The 25371-nt window shown below is 41.0% G+C and overlaps 1 protein-coding gene across 1 annotated transcript in view; it reads right to left on the bottom strand.

The window, feature by feature from the left end:
• Positions 1-23111, bottom strand: part of LOC121544245 (calpain-1 catalytic subunit) — a 37719-nt gene extending 14608 nt beyond the window's left edge. The window contains exons 1-19 of the mRNA XM_045208995.1: positions 23022-23111; positions 17645-17901; positions 17448-17517; positions 17239-17357; positions 16890-17023; positions 16619-16793; positions 16248-16322; positions 16007-16092; positions 15300-15374; positions 15018-15178; positions 14752-14918; positions 14017-14028; positions 9580-9788; positions 9323-9380; positions 9127-9207; positions 7553-7610; positions 6945-7009; positions 1873-1941; positions 1686-1764 (exon numbers count right to left, since the gene is read on the bottom strand). Of these exons, the coding sequence (XP_045064930.1) occupies positions 1686-1764; positions 1873-1941; positions 6945-7009; positions 7553-7610; positions 9127-9207; positions 9323-9380; positions 9580-9788; positions 14017-14028; positions 14752-14918; positions 15018-15178; positions 15300-15374; positions 16007-16092; positions 16248-16322; positions 16619-16793; positions 16890-17023; positions 17239-17357; positions 17448-17517; positions 17645-17881 (1930 nt within the window). The 5' untranslated portion in view covers positions 17882-17901; positions 23022-23111. The remainder of the gene's footprint in view (positions 1-1685; positions 1765-1872; positions 1942-6944; positions 7010-7552; positions 7611-9126; positions 9208-9322; positions 9381-9579; positions 9789-14016; positions 14029-14751; positions 14919-15017; positions 15179-15299; positions 15375-16006; positions 16093-16247; positions 16323-16618; positions 16794-16889; positions 17024-17238; positions 17358-17447; positions 17518-17644; positions 17902-23021) is intronic.
• Between the last annotated feature and the right edge of the window lie 2260 nt (positions 23112-25371).

Consider the following 25371-nt stretch of genomic DNA (forward strand, 5'->3'; position numbering starts at 1 on the left):
AGGTAAATATTGCAATCCTTTAGCCATTCCTGGACCAGTGTCCAAAAACAAGCTACAAATGGACAGAACCAAAACAAATGGTCCAATGATTCCGTCTCTTCACAGCAAAATCTGCAGAGCTGGGAAGATTGTATCCCCCATATAAATAACATTCTATTGGTAGCAAGGATTTTATATAGTAATTTAAATTGAAAGATTCTAATTTTTGAATCCGGTGTCGTTTTGCGTGTCAGTTCATAAACACTATGCCATGGGATCGGTACATCAAAGATCTCTTCCCAACTATTTTGCAATCTATATGGGACGGCTGTCAATCCTTTGGTCCTTAAGTGAAACTGATATATTTTTTTTATTTATCACAGTTTTCCTTAACCAATTATGTTCTTTAATGCAAGGCCGACAGACAAGTTCCTTACTTTCTCCCCCTTCCACTTTCCTCTTCCATTTTTGCGGTAATGCGGTAGTGGGAAGACATTCTTAGCAAAAGCTTAAAAACCATAATCAGCCTTAAGTGCCTAGAATCTGTAATGTACATTTTGTGTGAGACGACAGGCTTCAAACCTACTACACGTGGTTCTGAATATGTATAGTATGAGTCAGTTGAAGCTAGAGGTCTTCACGGATCCACCGGTACCCGGATACCAGAGAGGGTCTGGATCCAGAATTCTATATAATGTCATGGGTATGTGTAGTTTTAACTGACTTGTCCGGAAGGACCCGTACAGATCCGAACACGAGAGAGAGAGAGAATAATTTATGCTGCTGCTCTTGCTTTTCACAAGAGTGGTGCCTGCAGCTTGTTGTTGGCCAAACATAAGTAATCAAAGAGGCAATAGGCCACAATCGTAGAGCCTCCGTATGTGGCAAAAGTTAGTAGAAACTGTATATAATCAATGGAAGATGGAATTAAAATGATGGAATTAAAAGTTAAAGGAGAAGGATAGGCTACAACGACCAAGAGCCAACAGGTAGGCTGCTACTTAATATTCTGAATGGAGTTGTTGTTGTTGTTTGTAACTGTGTAGGACGACAAAGCGCAGACTCAATTAGCCTAGCTTCTCCAGGTTTGATGCAGTTAAGACAGGTACTAGTAAAAATATTGGATGATAAATGACCTAGCTATGGCAGCTATTAGTCTACTATAGCGCGAGTCGGCTTGGTTGGTTGCTATCTCTCCCTCCTCCCTGCACCAGTGTCACTCACTCATACTCACATTAGCCTACACACACAGCACGGCCCCTGCTAGAGCGTCACCTCTCTCTACCTCATTCCCTGGCACTTTATCAGCTCTGGTTAATAAAGTAGCTTAAAAATGGAAATGTCTGCTGCTTCCCTCATTCAGATCGGACCGTGTCTGGATCCGACCAGGTCTATACGGAACGGGTCTAGTTGTCCTTAGGTCTGTTTGGAACGGGTCTCTATATTTAAAAAATATATATATATCGGGTCCGGATGGGAAAGCCCCAGGTCCATTTCAGAACAGGTCAAACTTTTTGGACCCGTGAAGGCCTCTAGTTGGAGCTACTGTATAGCCTATCCCATCTGTTTGGCTTAATTCAAATGTAAGTACTGGCTGCTAACCTGATTACCCTAACTCAGACTTGCGCGTAAATCATGCACTGATGTCAAGTTTTGCTGGCCCAAAAATCTTTTTTGTTGTTGTTTGTTTGTCAAGTCGGAGTTACCTGAAGCCATGATTGCGTTCCTCAGTTCACTCAATGACAACATTCCAGAACGGTCCACATCTGTGTGGAAGAAGATGTCCTTGACAATGTAAGAAAAAAAGTATACTTTCAGGTAAATTGTACTTCTGAAGAAGTAATTAGTTATAACCCAATACAGGTTTTGCCACAGACCTGCTAATTCATTTACCTTGTACATGGTAACTTTTCTCCATAGACGTAGAAATTCAGCAACGTTCAGTTTTCCAGTGATTGATGTCTGGAGAAGGAATGGTTAAGGCAGCGGTTCCCAAACCAGGGGTTTCCTGATATAAAATTGGGGTCGCTGGAGAATTTCCTAAATCCCCCCCCCAAAATATATATACAGTACCAGTCAAAAGTTTGGACACACCTACTCATTCAAGGATTTTTCTTTATTTTAACTATTTTCTACATTGTAGAATAATGAAATAGCACATATGGAATCATGTAGTAACCAAAAAAGTGTTAAACAAATCAAAATATATTTTATATATGAGATTCTTTAAAGTAGCCACCCATTGCCTTGATGACAGCTTTGCACACTCTTGGCATTCTCTCAACCAGCTTCATGAGGTAGTCACCTGGAATGCATTTCAATTAACAGGTGTGCCTTGTTAAAAGTTAATTTGTGGTATTTATTTCCTTCTTAATGCGTTTGAGCCAATCAGTTGTGTTGTGACAAGGTAGGGGGGGTATTCAGAAGATAGCCCTATTTGGTAAAAGACTAAGTCCATATTATGGCAAGAACAGCTCAAATAAGCAAAGAGAAACGACAGTCCATCATTACTTTAAGACATGAAGGTCAGTCAATCCGGAAAATCTGAAGAACTTTGAAAGTTTCTTCAAGTGCAGTCGCAAAAACCATCAAGCACTATGATGAAACTGGCTCTCATGAGGACCACCACAGGAAAGAAAGACCCAGAGTTACCTCTGCTGCAGAGGATAAGTTCAGTCCAGTTAACTGCACCGCAGATTTCAGCCCAAATATATGCTTTACAGAGTTCAAGTAACAGACACATCTCAACATCAACTGTTCAGAGGAGACTGCGTGAATCAGACCTTCATGGTTGATTTGCTGCAAACGCCATCTCATCTGCTTTGCACTTAGTGGGACTATCATTCATTTTTCAACAGGACAATGACCCAAAACACACCTCCAGGCTGTGTAAGGGCTATTTGACCAAGGAGATTGATGGAGTGCTGCATCAGATGACTTGGCCTCCACAATCACCCGACCCCAACCCAATTGAGATGGTTTGGGATGAGTTGGACCTCAGTGTGAAGGAAAAGCGGCCAACAAGTGCTCAGCATATGTGGGAACTCCTTCAAGACTGTTGGAAAAGCATTCCTCATGAAGCTGATTAAGAGAATGCCAAGAGTGTGGCTAAAGGATTGCAATATTTACCTGGAACTAACCTTGCAGATAGCATTACTGGGTGATCTGAAAAGTCATAGTCAATCAATCAATAATATAATAATACTTTTAGCAAAAATGTTTATTTTTAATTCACAATCTGTAGAAGCAATGAGAATAGAAAGGTTCAGAACTTTTGTAAAACATCACAGTACGGTTGAAACATATATGGCAAATAGAAATCCTATATGGATGGTGTTAAGAGATAGATGGGAGGTATTGAATAGAGTTGAAGGATGGGACTAATAACAAATATCAATAAACAATAACAAAGATAGCTAATAATGTAAGCATACTGTGTCCATAATAAGTATATAGGTTGTATGTTGGGAGCTTTTGGGAAAGAGCACAGTTAGAAAGATATGGCATATAGAAGCAAACCGGATGGACATCATGAAAATGATCGGAGAGGTTGAGAGTAGAAGAAGTTCAGGAGCAATAAAAAAAATATGTATAATAGAATTATTGTAAAATTAACTCTGTCCATAAGGTGTAGATAGTAAGTATAGACCGGAAGTAGAGGCCTGGGCATTGTTGTTCACTAATTTACTCCAAGTAGGGAAAGGATGGTGGGGTTGAAAAGTAATAAAGGGGAGTATATATATATATAAAAACATGGGGGATTGGAAGTGATGCAGACAATTACATTGATAGAAGATACAATCTATCTGCAATATTAAGCTGATCCATTCCCCCCATAACAAAAAAAAATTAAAAATAAAAAAATAAAAATAAATATCTAAAGAATTTAAATTTTAAACAAAAATTTTAACAAATTTTTTTTAAAAAATGAGTATGCAAAGCTGTCATCAAGGCAAAGGGTGGCTACTTTGAAGAATCTCAAATATAAAATATATTCTGATTTGTTTAACACTTTTTTGGTTACTACATGATTCCATATGTGTTATTTCATAGTTTTGATGTTTTCACTATTATTCTACAATGTAGACAATAGTAAAAATAAAGAAAAACCCTTGGATCAGTAGGTGTGTCCAAACTTTTGACTGGTACTGTATATACAAAAAAATATATTGTAATATCATCTTTGTATCTCAAAATCATTGTAATGTGGTTAACCTTAAAACCTAATGAAAATTATTCAAATCTAAAAGATAAAATTAAACTAGAGAGCGCCCTTAGCTCATGGGAAAATGCCACACTTGACCGTTGCACTTGAATCATTCCCACTGTGAAAGGCCCGCTGCGCTATGAAACCACACACTATTGCAGAGACTTTGATATTTCTGACCACAATTGATATGGTGAAAACAATGTGTGGGGAGGCAGAGGCACAGAAACTCACATCAATACCTTTGTCAGATAACACTGTTAAACAAATAATGTATGCTATTGCAAGCAATCAAGAGGAAACTGACAATGACTCAAAAACTCCCCAGCTTATGCTCACCAAATGGACATTAGCTGTGTGGTCCGAGATGCCCATGTATCGACTTTTGTTCGCTATGCATGTCGGGGGATGCTATTCACGAGGACACATTGTTCTGTCTCATGATTCCAGAGCATGAAAGGGTACAGGGGATGTTCAGTGTGCTGCGTGACTATATCGACGAAAAACAGATTCCATGTGATCGAATCGTGGACTTTTGCACAGATGGGGCTCCATGTATGGCTGGACGGCGGGCAGGCCTCTGCACTCTAGCTATGAATGTGTCTCCCTCCGCCATGTGGACGCATTGTATGACACACCGAAAGCAACTGGCGGCAAAAGAGTTGAGCACAGAACTTAGAGATATACTGCAGCAGGTAACTTTTATTGTAAACTACATCAAACCTCATCCACTACACGTACTCCTGTTCGCAAAACTATGTGGAGAAATGGGATCAGAGCATGACAATGTTCTATTTCATACCGAGGCTTGGTGATTATCGAGGGGGAGTGTTGGAAAGATTTTTCACATTGAGAGAGGAACTGTTGTCATTCACAATGGATGTAAAAAAAAAAAACTGACTTGGTTGACTTTCTATGTAACGAAAAGATAATGTTTTGTCCTTGCCTATGTAACAGAAATATTTGGGAAACTGAACGAACTGAACGCAAGCATGCAGGGGAAATACAAAAACATTGTATCAATCAAATGTATTCATAAAGCCCTTTTTACATCAGCAGATGTCACAAAGTGCTTATACAGAAATCCAGCCTAAAACGCCAAACAGCAAGCAATGCAGATGTAGAAGCACGGTGACTAGGAAAAACTCCCTACAAAGGCAGGAACCTTGGAAGAGACCTAGAGAAGAACCAGACTCTGAGGAGTGGTCCGTCCTCTTCTGGCTGTGCCGGGTGGAGATTTTAAGAATACATGGCCATTAAGGCCAGATGAGTGACCGAATCAGTGGATTCAGAGGAAATAATTCTTATTGGAGAGAGCGTCTTTCAAAAGCTAACCATGCCCCCTTCTCTCGGCTGTGCATGTTTCTAACAGAAAACAGCATCAGTAAGTGTCCCACACGAGTGATGACTGCTCACCTCCAATGCTTGGAAGAGCACTTTGGGACCTACTTCCCAATCCGTTTGACTGTGATCCTGGCTCAATTGACGTGCCGGTAAGTGAAAATGAACAGCTGATCGAGCTGTCATGTGACCGAGTGCATTTACGGCAGTGGCGGTCGGTGCCATTTAAGATGATGCAATTCCAACTCGGGAACTCCAGCCTCTTTCTAGCGCTCCAACTTTCTGACCTGAAGATCACTGACGTCATGATTGGACCTCTTATTTTTCAGAGTTCCCAGTTGTCTTTAAAGCACCATAAAACTCATGGTACCCTTCGCCAGCTCATTCAGTATCTGTGTGAAGCTGGAATCAGTGCTCTCGTCTACATTAAAACCAATTATCAATCGAGGTTGGATGTGACAGCGGAGATGAGGTGCGCACTGTCGTCCACGCCCCCTGACTTTGAGAAGCTCTGACGCAACATGCATCAAGCACACCCATCTCATTAGTGGTGGTGAGATAAGAGTCATTATGTCAGATTGTTTTGTAGTTGACTGTCATAGCCCCACATTAAAAGTATGTGATGGTGAGTTGAGAAGACAATCAGAAATACTGTTAGAATGTTTTTCATTTGACTGCCATAGCCCCAAATAAAAAAGTTGACATTGGCTGTTAATTACATACTTTTTTTCACATGGCTGGGGTCACGAGAATTTTCAGATATCAAAATGGGGGTTGTGGGCCAAACAAGTTTGGGAACCCCTGGGTTAAGGGAATCTCCAAAGGCAGATAAATAAATGGTTTACATTTTGACCTGTTATGGGATAACGCTGTTTGTTTAGTTATGTGGTCTGTTTTACATTGGTTGAACTATATTTACTCTCCTTTCCCATTCTGATTCAGCTGCTGGGTTTGTAAACTGGTGTTCAGATTACATTTACATTTTAGTCGTTTAGCAGGACGCTCCAGAGCGACGGCCAGTTCGTTTATTTTTCATACTGGCCCCCTTGGGAATCGAACCCACAACCTGGCGTTGCAAACGCCATGCTCTACCAACTGAGCTACATCCCTGCCAGCCATTCCCTCCCCTACCCGACGACGCTGGGCCAATTGTGCGCCGCCCCATGGGTCTCCAGGTCGCGGCCGGCTACGACAGAGCCTGGATTCGAACCAGGATCTCTAGTGGCACAGCTAGCACTGCGATGCAGTGCGATGCAGATTACATGAAGATGAAACATGAAACTCATTCTCTCTCTCTCTAGTCTATACCATAGAGACTCCTACATTCATTCACAGTTTTAACTGTACTGTAAAGTACTGTTCAAGGTGTTTTACAACAGAAGACACGGTAGAGTGTCACTAAGCTCATGAAGGATACATCCATCAAGGCCACCATGCTTTGACAGGACTCCAAGCTGAAGCCTTGGGTTTTCTTTGCATTTCCTGCGTAAAATGTGAAAAGGTGGCACATAAAAAAAATCATACAGATCTTGTTAAAACATTTTCTGTGTTCATACTCCTGATTTTGTTCATAACTAGTGGTGGGTATCAAGATTGATAATTCAATATGATATTGATATTGTTTGATATCGATATGAGCAAGGCATAACGTGATGTCGGTTTATCCTTGCTGTTAACCCACATTATGTAAAAGAGCATGACATGACTGTTCCTGCATGCACAAAACCTTCTCACAGGCTCTCAACTTATAGCATACTTCACTGCCTGCTGATGGTCCATCAATGGGCTTCCTATTGTATTCAAACTGGTTGGGTAGTTTAGGCCCACAGAACATTCACACCTGGCCCAATGGGCAATCAGCAAGCAGTTGTCTGAACTTCACAAAGCCGTGGAAGTTGCATTGTTATTTTTTCAAACCGTTATGATATTGATTTTGGTTAGAAGAAAATGCTACTGATATCGATATAGATTTTCAATATCAGTGCCCCAACACTATAAATTACAATAGATTTTCTCTTTACATACCTTGGATCAGATTTTCATTCAGAGTCCTCTGAAGCTGTTCAGCATCCACCTCCTCAAACTTTTTTGTAAAAATACAATTATAGTGTTATTCAGTGGTGTAAAGTTCTTAAGTAAAAATACTTCAAAGTACTACTTAAGTAGTTTTTTGGGGTAGCTGTACTTTACTATTTATATTTTGACAACTTTTACTTCACTAAATTCCTAAAGAAAATGATGTACTTTTTACTCCATACATTTTCCCTGACACCCAAAAGTACTCGTTACATTTTGAATGCTTAGCAGGACAGGAACATTGTCAAATTCACACACTTATCAAGAGAACACCTGGTCATCCCTTCTGCCTCTGATCTGGTGGACTCACTAAACACAAACACATCTTTTGTAAATGATGTCTGAGTGTTGTAGTGTGCCCCTGGCTATCCATACATTTTGAAAACAAGAAAATGTTACCGCCTGCTTTGCTTAATAGAAGGAATTTGAAATGATTTATACTTTTACTTTTACTTTTGATACTTAAGTATATTTTAGCAATTACATTTACTTTTGATACTTAAGTATATTTTAGCAATTACATTTACTTTTGATACTTAAGTATATTTAGAACCAAATATTTTTTTGACTTTTACTCAAGTAGTATTTACTGGGTGATTTCTACTTTTACGTGAGTAACTTTCTATGAAGATGTCTATACATTTACTCCAGTATGACAATTGGATACTTTTTCCACCACTGGTGTTATTATAATGTTTTTAACGATTAGTTAAAAACAATTCGGCCATACTTCCAAACATTAGAAAAAGTTAAAGCTTTAGTTCAAGTTTAAGCATCAGCTAATTAAAATCTTTGAAGTAGTTCAAAGGCTACATGTTAGCTGTTCCCATTTCATAATCTGGCACATTTAGCCATATGCTAATTTCGCCAGGTGGGAGTGATTCTTTCCTGTAACAAATTCCGCGTCAGCCTATCAAAGATCTTAAAAGGGACAATGCAGCAGTTTTTATCTGAACATCAAATCATTTCTGTGTAACAATTAAGTACCTTAGTGTGATTTTTTAAAATTAAAATGGTCAAAAAGAAACAAAAACTGAAAACTAGCTATTATTGGCAGAGAGGCTTGGAAGTCTCATTCTTATTGGTCTATTTGTACGCCTGGTGATGTCAACATAGGCCAAAACTCCATCCCACCAAAACAGGCAAACATTTCAGGGATGCTTTTTAAACAGCTCTTACACTAAAAGAGCATTATATTAATTTTCACAATTTCACAGTATTATTCCAACATCATAGTGTGGAAATAGATATAAAACCAAAGATGATTTATTATATTGACAAGATAGCCAAATGACTGCTCTAACAATGGAAATACATGTCCTCAATGATTGAAGGCAGGCAAGATCAGGTGGGACCATTCTAACCAATAACAGGGCAGATACGAGTGTGAACAACAGGCACAACTAAGTCGTTTGTTACCCAAAGTTGCCGGAATGCCGCATGCATCCATGTACACTGAGTGTACAAAACATTAGGAACACCTTCCTAATATTGAGTTGAAAAGAAAAATACTCTGAACTTGCCTCATCAGAATACTTCTGAAACAGAGTTATTTTGCTGTCCACATCTCCTCCCTTGTGTTCTAGATCTACTGTAGGTGTGGGCTAAAAAATGAAAATAGTGTTTTAATGAGTTATAAAGGAGGTGGAAGCAAAGAAATACCAGTGTTGCATTAAAATACATAAATATGAGGGATGAAACACTTTTTGCCTTAAATACCTTTGGGGTTTTTGGGGAAAACAGGATTTCCTCCATATCTTGGTCATTGGAATTTTCACTGAGGAAAAAAACGGACTGATTTGTTTCTGTTAGGAATACATTCATTATAGTGAGACCTAATGTTAGCTATGATCACAGACTATATAAAAAAAATATATATATATATATATATATATATATATATATATATATATAAATATATATATTGAAAAAATTATGACATTACTTAAATTTTAATGAGAGGGGGCTGTGCTTACTGGATTTGGGCCTTCACCTTGGAGAGGATGGACAGGATGAAGGAGGCGGTTTCATTTGGTTTGAAGGTTGATGGCACGATCAGGTATTCACCAGGTTTCAGCCTGAAGAACTCCATCACTTCCCGAGCATTCACATAGTTTTTGGATTGGGCGACAGGCACATTGTTGTTGAAGAAGAAGGCAGGAAACTTCCCCCCCTGGCCTTTGAACTGAGATCACAAAAAAAAATATATATATATACAAAAGGCTTTGCTAAAAATATGTCTTTATAAAACGTTACTTTTGAACCCTAATGCAACAATTCAACAAAGCTACTTGGTCATATATGTTATATAATGGTTGTGCAACAACCCAACATGGTCTCAGAGCATTTCGTATTTTGCTGTAAGTAAATCCGAGACACTCCATTTAGTATGATATGTTAAGTTTCGTATGGTATGTGTTAATTTGTCGAGGTCCATCACCCATTTCTGTGGCGTGTGATTTGGACGTCAGGCGCAGGAGGGTAAATCACAGAATAAAGGTTTATTCCGTATATACACTACCGTTCAAATGTTTGGAGTCATTTAGACATTTCCTTGTTTTCGAAAGAAAATTATTCATTTTTTGTTCATTAAAATAACATCAAATTGATTAGAAATACAGTGTAGACATTGTTAATGTTGTAAATGGCTATTGTAGCTGGAAACGGCTGATTTTTAATGGAATAGCTACATAGGCGTACAAAGGCCCATTATCAGCAACCATCAGTCCTGTGTTCCAATGGCACATTGTGTTTGCTAATCCAAGTTTATCATTTTAAAAGGCTAATTGATCATTAGAAAACCCTTTTGCAATTATGTTAGCACAGCTGAAAACTGTTGTGCTGATTAAAGAAGCAATACAACTGGCCTTCTTGAGACTAGTTGAGTATCTGGAGCATCAGCAATTGTGGGTTCGATTACAGGCTCAAAATGGCCAGAAACAAATAACTTTCTTCTGAAACTCGTCAGTCTATTCTTGTTCTGAGAAATGAAGGCTATTCCATGCAAGAAATTGCCAAGAAACTGAAGATCTCGTACAAACGCTGTGTACTACTCCCTTCACAGAACAGCGCAAACTGGCACTAACCAAAATAGAAAGAGGAGTGGGAGGCCCCGGTGCACAACTGAGCAAGAGGACAAATACATTAGTGTGTCTAGTTTGAGAAACAGACGCCTCACAGGTCCTAAACTGGCAGCTTCATTAAAAAGTACCCGCAAAACACCAGTCTCAACGTCATGAGGCGACTCCGGGATGCTGGCCTTCTAGGCAGAGTTGCAAAGAAAAAGCCATATCTCAGACTGGCCGATAAAAATAAAAGATTAAGATGGGCAGTCTGAGATATGGCTTTTTCTTTGCAACTCTGCCTAGAAGGTCAGCAACCCGGAGTCGCCTCTTCACTGTTGACGTTGAGACTGGTGTTTTGCGGGTACTATTTAATTTAATGTCCCCTTGTTCAATGCTCGGTAATCAATGCACGGGCTTAGACCTCCGTCTTTCTTCTTCACAAAAAATAAATTTGAGGTGGCGTGCGAAGTGGAGGGACGTATGAACCCCTGGCGCAGGGACTCGGAGACGTACGTCTCCATTGCCTCCGTTTCAGCCTGCGACAGGGGATATACATGACTCCTGGGAGGCACAGCGTCTACTCGTAGGTTTATCGCGGAATCCCCCCGGCCCCGATGAGGTGGTAATTTGGTCGCATTTGGTCGCTTGTGTTTTGGAAAACGTGTGCGCCAAATCAAGGTATTCGGGGGGGATGCGCACGGTGGGGGAAGTGTCTGGACTTTCCACCATGGTTGCACCAACGGAAACAGCTAGTCACCTACCCTGACACTCTCGCGACCACCCCGTGAGAACCCTCTGCATTCATGAAAAGGTGGGGTTGTGTAGTGCTAACCAGGGAAGACCCAACACAACAGGGAAATCGGGGGACAAAATAATACAAAATGTGAAGTGCTCTCTATGGGTCCTTTGGGTAACCATTGTGACTGATGCTGTAACTTCACTAACGAACCCTGACCCTAATGGTCGACTGTCAAGTGCTTTGATGGGCAGTGGAGTGGATAGGGGAACCAATGGAATACCTAGACTTAGAGCTAACGACCTGTCCATAAAGTTCCCAGCTGCGCCTGAATCGACCAGCGCCTTACACTGGGAAACTACGGGGTAGTCAGGGAAGGTGACGTGTATGGTGCAGTGTGCAGTAGAGGGCTCTGACTGAGTGTGGGTTCGCGCTACCTGAGGTGATGCGAGAGTTCCCTGCCTGCCGTCTCCAGACCCGGAAGAACCCTGACAACAGCGTGCAGTATAATGTCCTCTTCTGCCCCAAGAGTGACACTGAAGCTGTCCTCCTCCGTTCTCCCGGATCGCTGCCCCACCTAGCTCCATCGGAAAGGACTCTGAGTTGGGGGGGGTGAAACGGGAAGACCACTACCAGGACGTCCTCTAGCAGCCAGCAGGATGTCCAACCGGATGGCCATGTCCACCAGCTGGTCGAAGGTTAACTTGGCATCCCGGCAGGCTAGCTCCCTTCGGACGTCCTCTCGCAGGCTGCACCAGAATCCGTCGATCAGGGCCCGCTCGTTCCACCCGCACCCAGCCGCTAGGGTCCGAAACTCCAGGATGAAGTCCTGCACGGTCCTCGTCCCCTGCCTCAGTTGGACTAGACGCTCGCCCGCCTCTCGTCCTTCGGGCGGGTGGTCGAACTCCCCGTAGTTGTCCAACGCAGTTCCTCCTTCTCTCCAGACCGCGTTGGGCCACTCCTGGGCTTTCCCTGAGAGGCAGGAGAAAGCAGGGCTGATGTTCACGAAGTAGAGGTCCAGCTGCAGGAGGAATCCCTGACAGCGGGCAGCCGTCCCGTCAAACTCCCTTGGTCGGGATAGATGAATCCCTTGGGGTGCTGGAGTGTGGGTGGCCGGATCCGGTCGCTCAGCTGGTCCAGACGGGTCGGGTCCTCTCCAGGCGTTGGACGACCTGGAGAACCCGATCCATCGCTTCTCCCAAGCTGGCTAGAATCCTGGAATGCTAGTGGACCCGTGCCACAACTCCAGGCATGGGCTCTTCTCCTGCTGACTCCATGGCGGGTGTGTGATTCTGTGGTGTGTGATTTGGACGGAGTCAGGCGCAGGAGGGTAAATCACAGAATAAAGTTTTATTCCGTATATATGTCGATACAAAGTACAAGGAGCTCCACCGAGCTCATATAACCTCCACAATAAACAATCACATACAAAGACAATGGGGCAGAGGGAACACTTATACAGGTACTGATGAGGGGAATTGAAACCAGGTGTGTGTAATAAACAAGACAAAACAAATGGAATGATGAGATGAGGAGCGGCAGTGGCTAGAAGGCCGGTGACGACGAACGCCGAAGCCTGCCCGAACAAGGAGAGGAGGCAGTTTCGGAGGAACTTGTGACAATTTCGTATGATATGTTACGAATTTATCACGTTTCAGGAGAAGACCTAGATGCAGTCAGTGTCAAAGTAACAAAAGTTTATTACAAAAACAGGGTGCAGGTTAACGACAGGTCAAGGTCAGGCAGAAGTCAGTAATCTAGATCAGAGTCCAAAAGGTACAGAACGGCAGGCAGTCTCAGGGTCAGGGCAGGCAGAGGTCAATAGTCCAAGGTGGCGTGTCAAGGTACAGAACGGCAGGCAGAAAACAGGAACTTGAAAAAGACAGGAGCAAGGAGGAAAACGCTGGTAGGCTTGACGAAACAAAACGAACTGGCAACAGACAAACAGAGAACACTAATGGGGAAGATGGGAGACATCTGGAGGGGGGTGGAGACAATCACAAAGACAGGTGAAACAGATCAGGGTGTGACATAATTACAATTCATATTATATGTTACAAATTTGCAAAATGTACAATATGTTAAGAATTTGCAAAACGTACAATATGTTACGAATTCTAGCTAGGTGGCTAGGTGGCTAACATTATCTAGCTCTCTAACGTTAGCTAGGCTAGGGGTTAGGGGTTAGGAGTTAGGTTAAAGGGTTAAGGTTAGGGTTAGGGGAAGGTTTAGCTAACATGCTAAGTAGTTGCAAAGTAGCTAAAAAGTAGTAAGTAGTTGAAAAGTTGCTAATTATCTAAATTTGTCCTTGAGGAGTTTCGAACACACAACCTTTGGGTTGCTAGACGTTCATGTTATATGCCTACCCAACCACCCTCCTTTCGTTTGCCAACCTTGGTATGTAACCATACCAAACGTAACATATCATACTAAATGGATTATCTCGGATTTACATACAGAATAATACGAAATGCTCTGAGACCAGGTTGCACAAACATTGTACAACAGGAACTAAAGACCAAGGAGTATGCGTAGGCCTATCTAGACAACAGCGTATTTCATTAGTTCTTGTATAACTGTATTTGCGAAAATTATGTATAAAAGTTACTTACTTGGGCAGGCACCTGTTAGAAAGTAAAACAAATACAATTCAATTGCAGGAACAATAGCATATCTGGGCTTTTGAATTTCTTCTTCTGGGATGACATCATACTGTACATGTAGTTGTGTCTGGATTATATTTGTAAATGTTTTAATGATTTAAACTTTGTGGATAAAAGTTTAGATAAACTTGTTTTACTTGCTTTAGATTAAAGTCTAGTCATTTAATTTGTTTTGTAGAAATACACATTTTCAGCAGCAAATGCAGTGCATCTTGGTCGTATGTGGGAAGTGTTATACGGTTTATCATTAGGGGTCGTATGTGGGAAGTGTTATACGGTTTATTATTAGGGGTCGTATGTGGGAAGTGTTATACGGTTTATTATTAGGGGTCGTATGTGGGAAGTGTTATACGGTTTATTATTAGGGGTCGTATGTGGGAAGTGTTATACGGTTTATTATTAGGGGTCGTATGTGGGAAGTGTTATACGGCTTATTATTAGGGGTCGTATGTGGGAAGTGTTATACGGTTTATTATTAGGGGTCGTATGTGGGAAGTGTTATACGGTTTATTATTAGGGATCGTATGTGGGAAGTGTTATACGGTTTATTATTAGGGGTCGTATGTGGGAAGTGTTATACGGTTTATTATTAGGGGTCGTATGTGGGAAGTGTTATACGGTTTATTATTAGGGGTCGTATGTGGGAAGTGTTTTACGGCTTATGCACCAAAGAAGGGCACTGACCTCAAAGACGGAGAAGCCAATGTGGAGACTTTTGACCAGGCGTCTGTTTCTTTTATCAGGCTTCTGCATCAGAGACACCAACAAGTTGTTGTCCCCCTGTGTCTCAGAGCAGTCCCCGCCCAATTCCCCAATCTTCACCCGATACTGGGGATTGGTCCAGAAACTGTCTGGGAGACAAGACAAAACATATTTTGACTGTAGATTCAGGAAATGTTGTAGTCATCATGAACTGCATATCATTCCGTGTCAATCAAGATAAGATTTACTTGGGAAATTCATGCAACCACCAGAAGTGGTTCCTGCAACCCATCTGCCATCGTGGAATGAGGGGGTCCAATGACAAGTGGGGTTGCCATCGAGAAAATCAGGGCACAGACAGCAGATATCCACTTCTGCGAAATTCTCACAGAAATGTTTCATTGTCATCCTGAGAAGACAACCAAATTGTGAATGATAAGGTGTTGAAATATCAGTACTTGAAACACTGCATGTGTCAGTTCTACTTATTAAACATGGTCTACAAACACATTTCAGCAAATATGGTTTACCAGAATTCCCCATTCTCTTCCACTGACAGACACATCTTCTGATCGTCAGGACTCACTGTTTGCCACAGGGAGGAACTGACAGGAAAACAAACATCAATAGGTGAACTGGGGATAAGGCTCCTGAGAAAAGTCTAAGTAGTTTTAAAATGTTATGCTGTTGGCCACAGACAGGAAGATCATGTTGTAAGAAGCGCAAGAGGGACAGCAACACCATCAACCTTGCTGTTTGCAAATATTTGGCAGACTTTTATGACCTCACACGACAGAACATACCATTACATACAGTACAATTACATACCATTACATACCATTTACATGACGTAGCATACCATTACATAGTACCATTACATATCATTAAATACAGTACCATTGCACAAAGGTCAGCTGAGTGAAAATGTAAAGGTTAGACTGGATTATCACTCTTTTGACAGAACAACTTGTTTTTCATGAATAGGGGGGGATTAAATTAGCTTTAGGGAAACTAGGAATGTTTCTCTCCGCAGTTGGTTAAAAACATTTAAGGTTAACATTTAAAGTTAAAAACACAAAACAAGAGACAACAATGCAAAATCTTTCATGCTTTGGCTGCTTGTGAGTGACTTCTGAATGCAATGTAAAAGGTGAGGGAGATTAGCTGACATTTCATAAAGACCTGTTGAAGACAATTGCTGTCATTACATGTCACAATCAGAATATAATGTCCTTACTTATCGCTCCAGTCTCCAATCCACTCTCCCTGGCCCCAGGGGTTGAAGAGGCGGATCAGATTCACTGGCATGCCTTGGCTCATGATCTTTGGAAGAAACCAGAATGAACACGAGGAGTGGGTTCATTTAGGGTTGGGCAAGAAATCATACCACACAAACCACACAAACGCTCCCATTTCCCTCCAGGAAGAACCAGATATTGACAAAGCATTTCCCTCAGATAGTTAGTTCCATACAGTACCTGTCTAACTCCTGTGACGGTGTAGGCATGTCCCCTCACTAATCCGTTGGGTGCCACCGTGTTCGCTGATGTTTCCTACGTTACAACAGACACAGGTTATTAGGTATCATAAGTAAACTAATCGGACCATAACATAACAGAGGTTTCAGTCACAAAATAGGACATGGCTGAATATGAACAATATGAACACAACCTTCATCTCTTTTGTGTTTTACAAGTTACAGGACATATCTTTTAACTTCAACTACGCCACATGACTCATATTACCCTGCAGATATTTTATTGACATCAATGGATGATTTGCGGTAAGTTGACACATGCATTTCTCACTGCCCTACTAACGGTTTTGTTCAAAGCTTCATCAAAGCTACCCCTTGAGGTGTGCCACATCCAATCAGAGATTTTGACTTGGCAGCTCTGAACAGGAGGTCCCACAGATTTGGTGGAGCGTCAGTGAGCTTGAACGTGATGTGAATCCCTCCAGTGAAGTCCATCATAGCCTCTGAAGGGGTCCCTAAATTCATGTCTGCGTAGGAGCCACACACCCTGCCAGAAGAAACGGGTCAATAAGTCCTACAATTAAGGTGGTGTTAGTGTATATCAGAAGGGGCCTTATATAACCAACTGATGTGGCTCACATACTTGGCGTAGGCTTTCTCCAGCAAGGCGGGCCAAAACTCATTGGGAGTTTTTGAATGAACGAAAATGAGCCTGCCGTCAACTGTTGGTAGCTTGTCATCGATCACAACGTCCACCCACCTCCCAAACCTCCAGAACTGAAAGATAGGAGGAGAGGACAATGATTCCTACAGAGACCATTCTCTATGGGGCTTGAGAAATGCGCAGCATAAGCAGTCATCATTCATTACAATTCAATAGTTCTCAATACATCTCAGAACCTTTTCAATGCAATATATTCTGTGTCAATACATTACTAACCCTCAAAGGATGATAGTTATTTTAATAAGTTATTTAGCCCAAGGTTATTTACCCGGAAGTGGAATATTCCGCAGTAGTCATCTTTAAAGCTTTGGTTTAGGGGCACTACTTGCTCCAGGATGTGCTTCTGGAACGTCAAAGCCCCAATGGAAGCAAGAAACCAGCAATCTCCTAAATGAAATGTTGTACATCATGACATTTGTAATGCAAGGGGCACGGTGTGGTATATGTTGACGCTTGTTTACAACCAAATCCACTTACCAACTATTCCTTGCCCAAAGTCAAACCTTGAAATTCCATCAACAGTAAAATCTGGATTCCGTACCATTTTCTGGAAGAGTGAATACACACGTTAAAACTATTAATAATATTTATAATTTCTATTCATAATTACAAATAAAATCAGTTAATACCCTGTGTTGTAATGTGTGCAGATCTGAATGAAGACTTGAACATACCGCTGGTCTCAACCACACCACCCTGGCCATGTCATCAGGTGAAACTAGCCCATCACCAATGGAGTTGTGGTCTGGGGGGAACATCTCATCGATATACCTTACCCCCCTGACCAAACAATATTGCTTCAGCTGCTGGAAGTCTTGGTTGCTGTGTTTCTCTGGGTTGGCAAGGCTCCCAACACCCTCTTTCTTGTGGCGCTCCTGCATTATACTCATGCACACACCGGGAGGAGGCATTGTTGTACTGTATGCAGGATCTGTTAGCAGGGTGAAATTATGAAATACTTGTAGGTGGAGCCGAAATATAAATAGCATAGTGCATTATTAAGTGCTGACAACATAACAGATATGCAAAACTACTATTCAACAGTAGTATTAAAAAGTATTTCCTTCAACATATTGTACATTCAGTATTTTTGAAAAAGCGCTTTTATAGATATTGTTTTATATTTTAAAGATCTTATTCATAATATTTAGCCTACATCCAATGTATCAAATGAAAAGTCCCTAAAAAATGCAAGAAGGAATAGCATACAGCAAGTTCAGCTGTGTATTTAAAAGTGTAATACTCCATATTTAACAAATACAAACTTAGAAATGGTTTCACAGACAATGAAGTCAATGTTGACAATGACATGTCAAATATTTGCCTATTGCACCGATTTTATACACTGTGGACACCCCTTCAAATTAGTCGATTCAGCTATTTCAGCCACACCCGTTGCTGACAGGTGTATAAAATTGAGCACACAGCCATGCAATCTCCATAGACAAACATTGACAATAGAATGGCCTTACTGAAGAGCTCAGTGACTTTCAACGTGTCACTATCATAGGATGCCACTTTTCCAACAAGTCAGTTTGTCCAAAAAAATTATGCCACAGCATACAATTACATTCTAGACTATTCAGTGCTTTGGGGAAGGCCCTTTCCTGTTTCAGCATGACAATGCTCTCGTGCACAAAGCGAGGTCCATACAGAAATGGTTTGTCGAGATCGGTGTGGAAGAACTTGACTGGCCTGCACAGAGCGTTTACCTCAACCCCATCGAACACCTTTAGGATGAATTGGTGCGCAGACTGCAAGCCAGGCCTAATCGATACACCTAGCCTTCCCAGAAGAGTGGAGGCTGTTATAGCAGCAAAGGGGACCAACTCCATATTAATGTCCATGATTTTGGAATGAGATGTTCGACCAGCAGGTGTCCACATACTTTTGGCCATGTAGTGTATTTGTCTGTGCTGCGCGCTGCCGCACGATTCCAAATGCTATCTAGATTATCCTTTATCACAGTGTTTTTTTTGTTTTTTTAAGGAACTCGTCGGGCTTTCAACTTACTCTTGAAAGTTGTAATAGTAGAATGCACAAGGTGCAATTTCGAAATTGGGTGGTGCATCAGCAGTTTTCCTCTTGTCATGTCACTCATTGCATACCTTAGAGATCTATTTATATCTTGTCAGAAATGTCTAGATCAACTAGCCTATGTCAGTTAACGTTTTTTGCTAGTTTGCTTTTTGACCATTCCCATAGGAAAGCAAAATCCAAGAGATCTCATCTTTCCCCCCTTTGTTCCTCTTTAACACCAAAATAAGATTGAATTATTTTCTCATATTTCTCTAATTCTGCACAGGAGAAACAACCACATAGAAGCTCATATTTGTCTTATTCGGATCAAAATAAGAAATCTCTAAATTATCTTAAATAGGTCTAATTGAACTCTCCTGTATACGTCTCCATGCATGAGACAATGAAATTAGAGTAACATCTCGAATAATACTTGATATGACTGTATTATGACTCAAACATGGCTCAGTTTTCACATAGTCTCACTGCTGCATTATTTTTGTTAGCAACTATTTCTTACCAGCTAGGTTGCCTGCTAACTTGCTAAATCAAACTGAGTAGCTAGTTATCTAACATTAGCTAGCTACACATGCTAACAGAGTTTAGATATAGCTAATGTTAGTCATGGCGAGCTGAAGAATCTACCTAACTAACATAAAAATAAAATAATGCAGCTAGTTATCTAAATCATAACTAGCGGGTTGAAAATAGTGGTATACTAGCTGGCTAGCTAAACACAGCTAACATTAGCTAGCTAACTAGAGTGTGGTGTTGCCACTGTTTTGACAGCAGCTGAGGCGCATTTAGCTAGCTAGCCAGAGGTAATGTTAGGTAACGCAGTGGTGTAGTTATAATAATAATAATAATAATAATAATATGCCATTTAGCAGACGCTTTTATCCAAAGCGACTTACAGTCATGCGTGCATACATTTTTTTTGTGTATGGGTGGTCCCGGGGATCGAACCCACTACCTTGGCGTTACAAGCGCCGTGCTCTACCAGCTGAGCTACAGAGGACCACGTTGTACTCTAATTTGCCCCAAATTTGCCAAATTGCCTGCCCAGTGAAGGAAAATGCCCTTTGTGAAAGACGATATGTGAAACAGTGACATAAGCTCTGAATTACCTAAAATTAAAAATCCTATATTGGTCTTTCGCAGTCAGGCCCAAGCTGTATTGTGCAAGTAGGCTATTAGTAGTCCTACTATTGAAACAGATACATTTGGCTGTCAACTGAGGCAGAAATTCACAGGTTTCAGATATTTCCAATTTTTTCAGGTTTTTGCTCTCAAAGTCACACTATTTTAATAGAACAATAACAAAATTGGTTGTTCTAAGTCCATAACAATGCATAAACCACATCAAAAGACCACTTTTGAGGTTTGGGAAAAATCTTATATTTATATTTTTGAGTGTAGTTACCCTTTAATTCAAGTTCATAGGCACCTAGCACTGTTGTGTGTTTCTGTAGCCTAGCATATGAGATGGAGTTAGCAAAACAAATGGCCACCGGATTGATACAAATAATCATGATACAATTCTGCCAGGTAGGCATAGGCTACTTTGTAGCTAGTTAACACTTAATTGATAATGTTTTTGGGAAAGCCTTTCCTTCTACCAGAAGACCTACGCTACTTTTGTGGGGATTTAGTATACGCAATGCCCACTGAAAAATTTGAATAAAGTGCCTTCGGAAAGTATTCACACCCCTTGACTTTTTCCACATTTTGTTACGTCACAGCCTTATTCTAAAATGGATGAAATAGTTTTTTTCCTTCAATAATCTACACACAATACCCCTTAATGACAAAGCAAAAACAGATTTTTAGAAAGTTTTGCAAATGTATTTAAAATAAAAAACTGAAATATCACATTTATATAAGTATTCAGACCCTTTACACAGTACTTTGTTGAAGCACCTTTGGCAGTGATTACAGCTTGAGTCTTCTTGGGTATGATGCTGCAAGCTTGGCACACCTGTATCTGGGGAGTTTCTCCCATTCCTCTCTGCAGATCCTCTCAAGCTCTGTCAGGTTGGATGGGGAGCGTTGCTGCACAGCTATTTTCAGATCTCTCCAGAGATGTTCGAACGGGTTCAAGTCCGGGCTCTGGCTGGGCCACTCAAGGACATTCAGAGACTTGTCCCGAAGCCACTCCTGCGTTGTCCTGGCTGTGTGCTTAGGGTCGTTGTCCTGTTGGAAGGTGAACCTTCACCCCTGTCTGAGGTCCTGAGCGCTCTGGAGCAGATTTTCATCAAGGATCTCTCTGTACTTTTCTCTGTTCATCTTTGCCTCGATCCTGACTAGTCTCCCAGTCCCTGCCACTGAAAAACATCTCCACAGTATGATGCTGCCACCACCATGCTTCACCGTGGGGATGGTGCCAGGTTGGCATTCAGGCCAAAGAGTTCAATCTTTGTTTCATCAGACCAGAGAATCTTGTTTCTTATTGTCTGAGAGTCTTTAGGTGCCTTTTAGCAAACTCTAAGCGGGCTGTCATGTGCCTTTTACTGAGGAGTGGATTCCATCTTGCCACTCTACCATAAAGGCCTGATTGGTGAAGTGCTGCAGAGATGGTTGTCCTTCTGGGAGGTTCTCCCATCTCCACAGACGAACTCTGGAGCTCTGTCAGAGTGACCATTGGGTTCTTGGTCACCTCCCTGATTGCTCTGTTTGGCCAGGCGGCCAGCTCTAGGAAGAGTCTTGGTGGTTCCAAACTTCTTCCATTTAAGAATGATGGAGGCCACTGTGTTGTTGGGGACCTTCAATGCTGCAGAAATGTTTTGGTACCCTTTGCCAGATCTGTGCCCCGACACAATCCTGTGTCGGAGCTCCACGGACAATTCCTTCGACCTTATGGCTTGGTTTTTGCTCTGACGTGCACTGTCAACTGTGGGACCTTATATAGACAGGTTTGTACCTTTCCAAATCATGTCCAATCAATTGAATTTACCACAGGTGGACTCTAATCAAGTTGTAGAAACATCTCAAAGATGATCAATGGAAACAGGATGCACCTGAGCTCAATTTTGAGTATCATAGAAAAGGGTCTGAATACTTATGTAAATAAGGTATTTCTGTTTTTTATTTTAATAAGTTTGCAAAATTATTAAAAACCTGTTTTCGCTTTGTCATTATGGGGTATTGTGTGTAGATTGCTGAGGAAAAAATGATATTTTATACTTTTTAGAATAAGGCAGTAACGTACCAAAATGAGGAAAAAGTCTAGGGGTCTGAATACTTTCCGAAGGCACTGTAGCTTCCCTCCACTACACTACTGGTTGGAGGCTTAAAAATGCATGAATGCAACGACATTCTAAATGTACAGTGCCTTCAGAAAGTAGCCCTACCCCTTGATGTATTCCACATTTTGTTGTGTTACAAAATATATTAAATATTTATATATATATATATTTTTTACCCATCTACACACAATACTCCATAACGACAAAGTAAAAAAGAAATTGCAAATTTATTGAAATTGAAATACAGAAATGTCTAATTTAGAATAGATAAGGCATGAATACGCTCATGAGGATAAAATGATAAGATCTCATCCATTTCTCATATTTCTCAAATGTAAGTCTCAATATAAATGAGGAAGACACATTTCAGCTGAATGTATTCAGTTGTCCAACTGGCTAGGTTTGTCCACTTTCCCTTTCCTTACAACTGACCCCCTTTCCCTTTCCTTTCAATCCAAGCTCATTTGTCTCATGAAAGTCTCAATATATATATATATATTTTTTTTGTTCATCTCCTGCTTGCTGCTAAGGGGACATCAGGAGAAACAGTTCAGATATAAGTGATCACTAAATAATACAACATTGAGATCTCCATATTTCATCAGAGATGAAGAAAATATTTTTCCTCTGGGTGGATTTTGTTGTAATGTTTGAGTCACTCAGAGATCACATGAATACATAAAGCCATGGCAAAACGAAACATGAACATGTCTGTTTCAGACACCTGTAGCCTAAACAAGCCATTAATAACACTGGCTACAAATCAGAGTCAGTTAAAGTGTCTCACCTCAGAATATCGCAGGAATGGGTGTTGTATTCAAGGTTTCAATATTTTAGAAACTAATTCAGGTCATCGTCATCTTATATACCTGAAGGCTCCAGAGATTGCTGACGTATTGTACTGTACTGTAGGCTACTGAATATGTTGTGGATACGCCACGCCCACAGTAGGTCTACACACTGCTTCTCATATTACCATAGCTTTCCATTCGATAGGCTAGTGGCAAATCTTGTTTAGTCATTCTTCTGAAAATACTGAAAGAGAGAACAGGTTCACAAGACTTGAAAAGGGCAAATGCCACAACTACTGTTTGTTGCTGAATTGGATAGGCTATATAAATACTGTGTAGGATAGGCTATTTAAATGTGTAAACTTGGGAATAAAAATACAGGTTGTAAAATGCTAATAATCCAGTGAAGGTCTACCCACTGGGTACTAGTTGGGCCACAGTCAGTCGTTTAATCCTGTGAAATGTATCACATTAGGCAGCAGATGTTATTCTTGGCATATTTTTGCTCACCTGCATGGGCTAATCTTTTTATTTTTTTCCTTCAGCAAGACTTGACTCACTCTCCTGAGGGCATTTTAATGATTAGCCTTTTAGAGAAAATGCCATGGGAGAAAAAAAAACACACAACAAACACAGAAAGTTAATACTTTTGTAATGTTGTATTTATTGCATGGTTACCTGATGTTTGCCAGGACTACAATGCTCACAACCCATACTCATGTACCATAAACTTGTTCTGCATGTTTTAAAATGTAATAGGCTATTTGATTAAAAATGTGCTCCGCTTATCGCTGGCCTCCTCCCTAAACAAAAACTGGTCACATAAAATGAGATGGAACGTCTAAAGCTTGTCTTGTATTTCTGAAACTTTTAGCCTTTTTTTATTTTGACCTAAATAACAATTTAAATGAATCATCCTACTATGATACTATCATACTACTCTCCTGCTACTGTCCATGTTTGATAATAACATATACGATAAACTGACTAAATAAATAACTAATGGTAATTTCCAGGTTTTCACCTGCATTGATGTGACATAGTACAAGTGTATAAGATAACATACTGTATGTTTGTCACAAATAATTTCATAGAACAATCAAAGATGTCGGTCATAATCTTTCCCCTGTTCTCACACTTGCATGCTTGACTTAGTTCATTTGAGGATGTAAGCTCCTGTTGAGTCACTGACAAGGCCTTGGGGCAACGTGTGATTGCCTGCGTGGAGACTTAAATGTCAAACCTGCTAGTTCTTGCACAAACAGCTTTTACGCGGACTATCAAATGACACCACAAGGTATACAAAGAAGAGGACTTGTTGTCTATAGCATTCCTACGGGGCGGCAGGTAGCTTAGTGGGTAAGAGCATTGTGCCAGTAACCGAAAGGTCGCTGGTTCTAATCCCCGAGCCGACTAGGTGAAAAATCTGTCGATGTGCCCTTAAGCAAGGCACTTAACCCTAATTGCTCCTGTAAGTCGCTCTGGATAAGAGCGTCTGCTAAATGACTCAAATGTAAATGTACATTAAGCTTCCCATGACTTTGACTTCAGAGTCTGTGACGCAACATAAGCATTGAAAGAACATTGCCTGTACTTGCACACATGCTGGGATCATACATGCAATTATCTACCAACAATCCTCAACATAGGAGTAATTACATTGTGTGGTGGTCCTAAGCAGACAGGGCTCTAACTGTGCAGAGCACATACCCTTAGTACTTGTGGCTTGTTTACATTGGGTGCGCGGTAAATTGCCGCTCCGGCCGCCTTGATTGGCTCTCATGTGGGTAGGCTGGCGGCATGTAGCAGCATGTTCGATTGTGCGTCAAGAATTCAGCATAGCAAGTTTGTACGAAGGTCTGGTTGTTAAATAGGTTAATCCATTCTCCATTTCATTAATTTATTCAATCAATCAAATGTATTTATAAAGCCCTTTTTACATCAGCAGATGTCACAAAGTGCTATACAGAAACCCAGCCTAAAACCCCAAACAGCAAGCGATGCAGATGTAGAAGCACGGTGGCTAGGAAAAACTCCCTAGAAAAGCAGGAACCTAAGAAGAAACCTAGAGAAGAACCAGGCTCTGAGGGGTGGCCAGTCCTCTTCTGGCTGTGCCGGGTGGAGATTATAAGAGTACATGGCCATTTAAGGCCAGATTGTTCTTCAAGATGTTCAAACTTTCATAGACGACCAGCAGGGTCAAATAATAATCACAGTGGTTGTAGAGGGTGCAACAGGTCAGTACCTCAGGAGTAAATGTCAGTTGGCTTTTCATAGCCCAGCATTCAAAGGTCGAGACAGCAGGTGAGGTAGAGAGAGAGAGAGAGTCGGAAACAGCAGGTCTGG

Source organism: Coregonus clupeaformis, chromosome 29 (assembly GCF_020615455.1).
Source record: "Coregonus clupeaformis isolate EN_2021a chromosome 29, ASM2061545v1, whole genome shotgun sequence".
In the NCBI taxonomy this organism is placed as follows: Eukaryota; Metazoa; Chordata; class Actinopteri; order Salmoniformes; family Salmonidae; genus Coregonus; species Coregonus clupeaformis.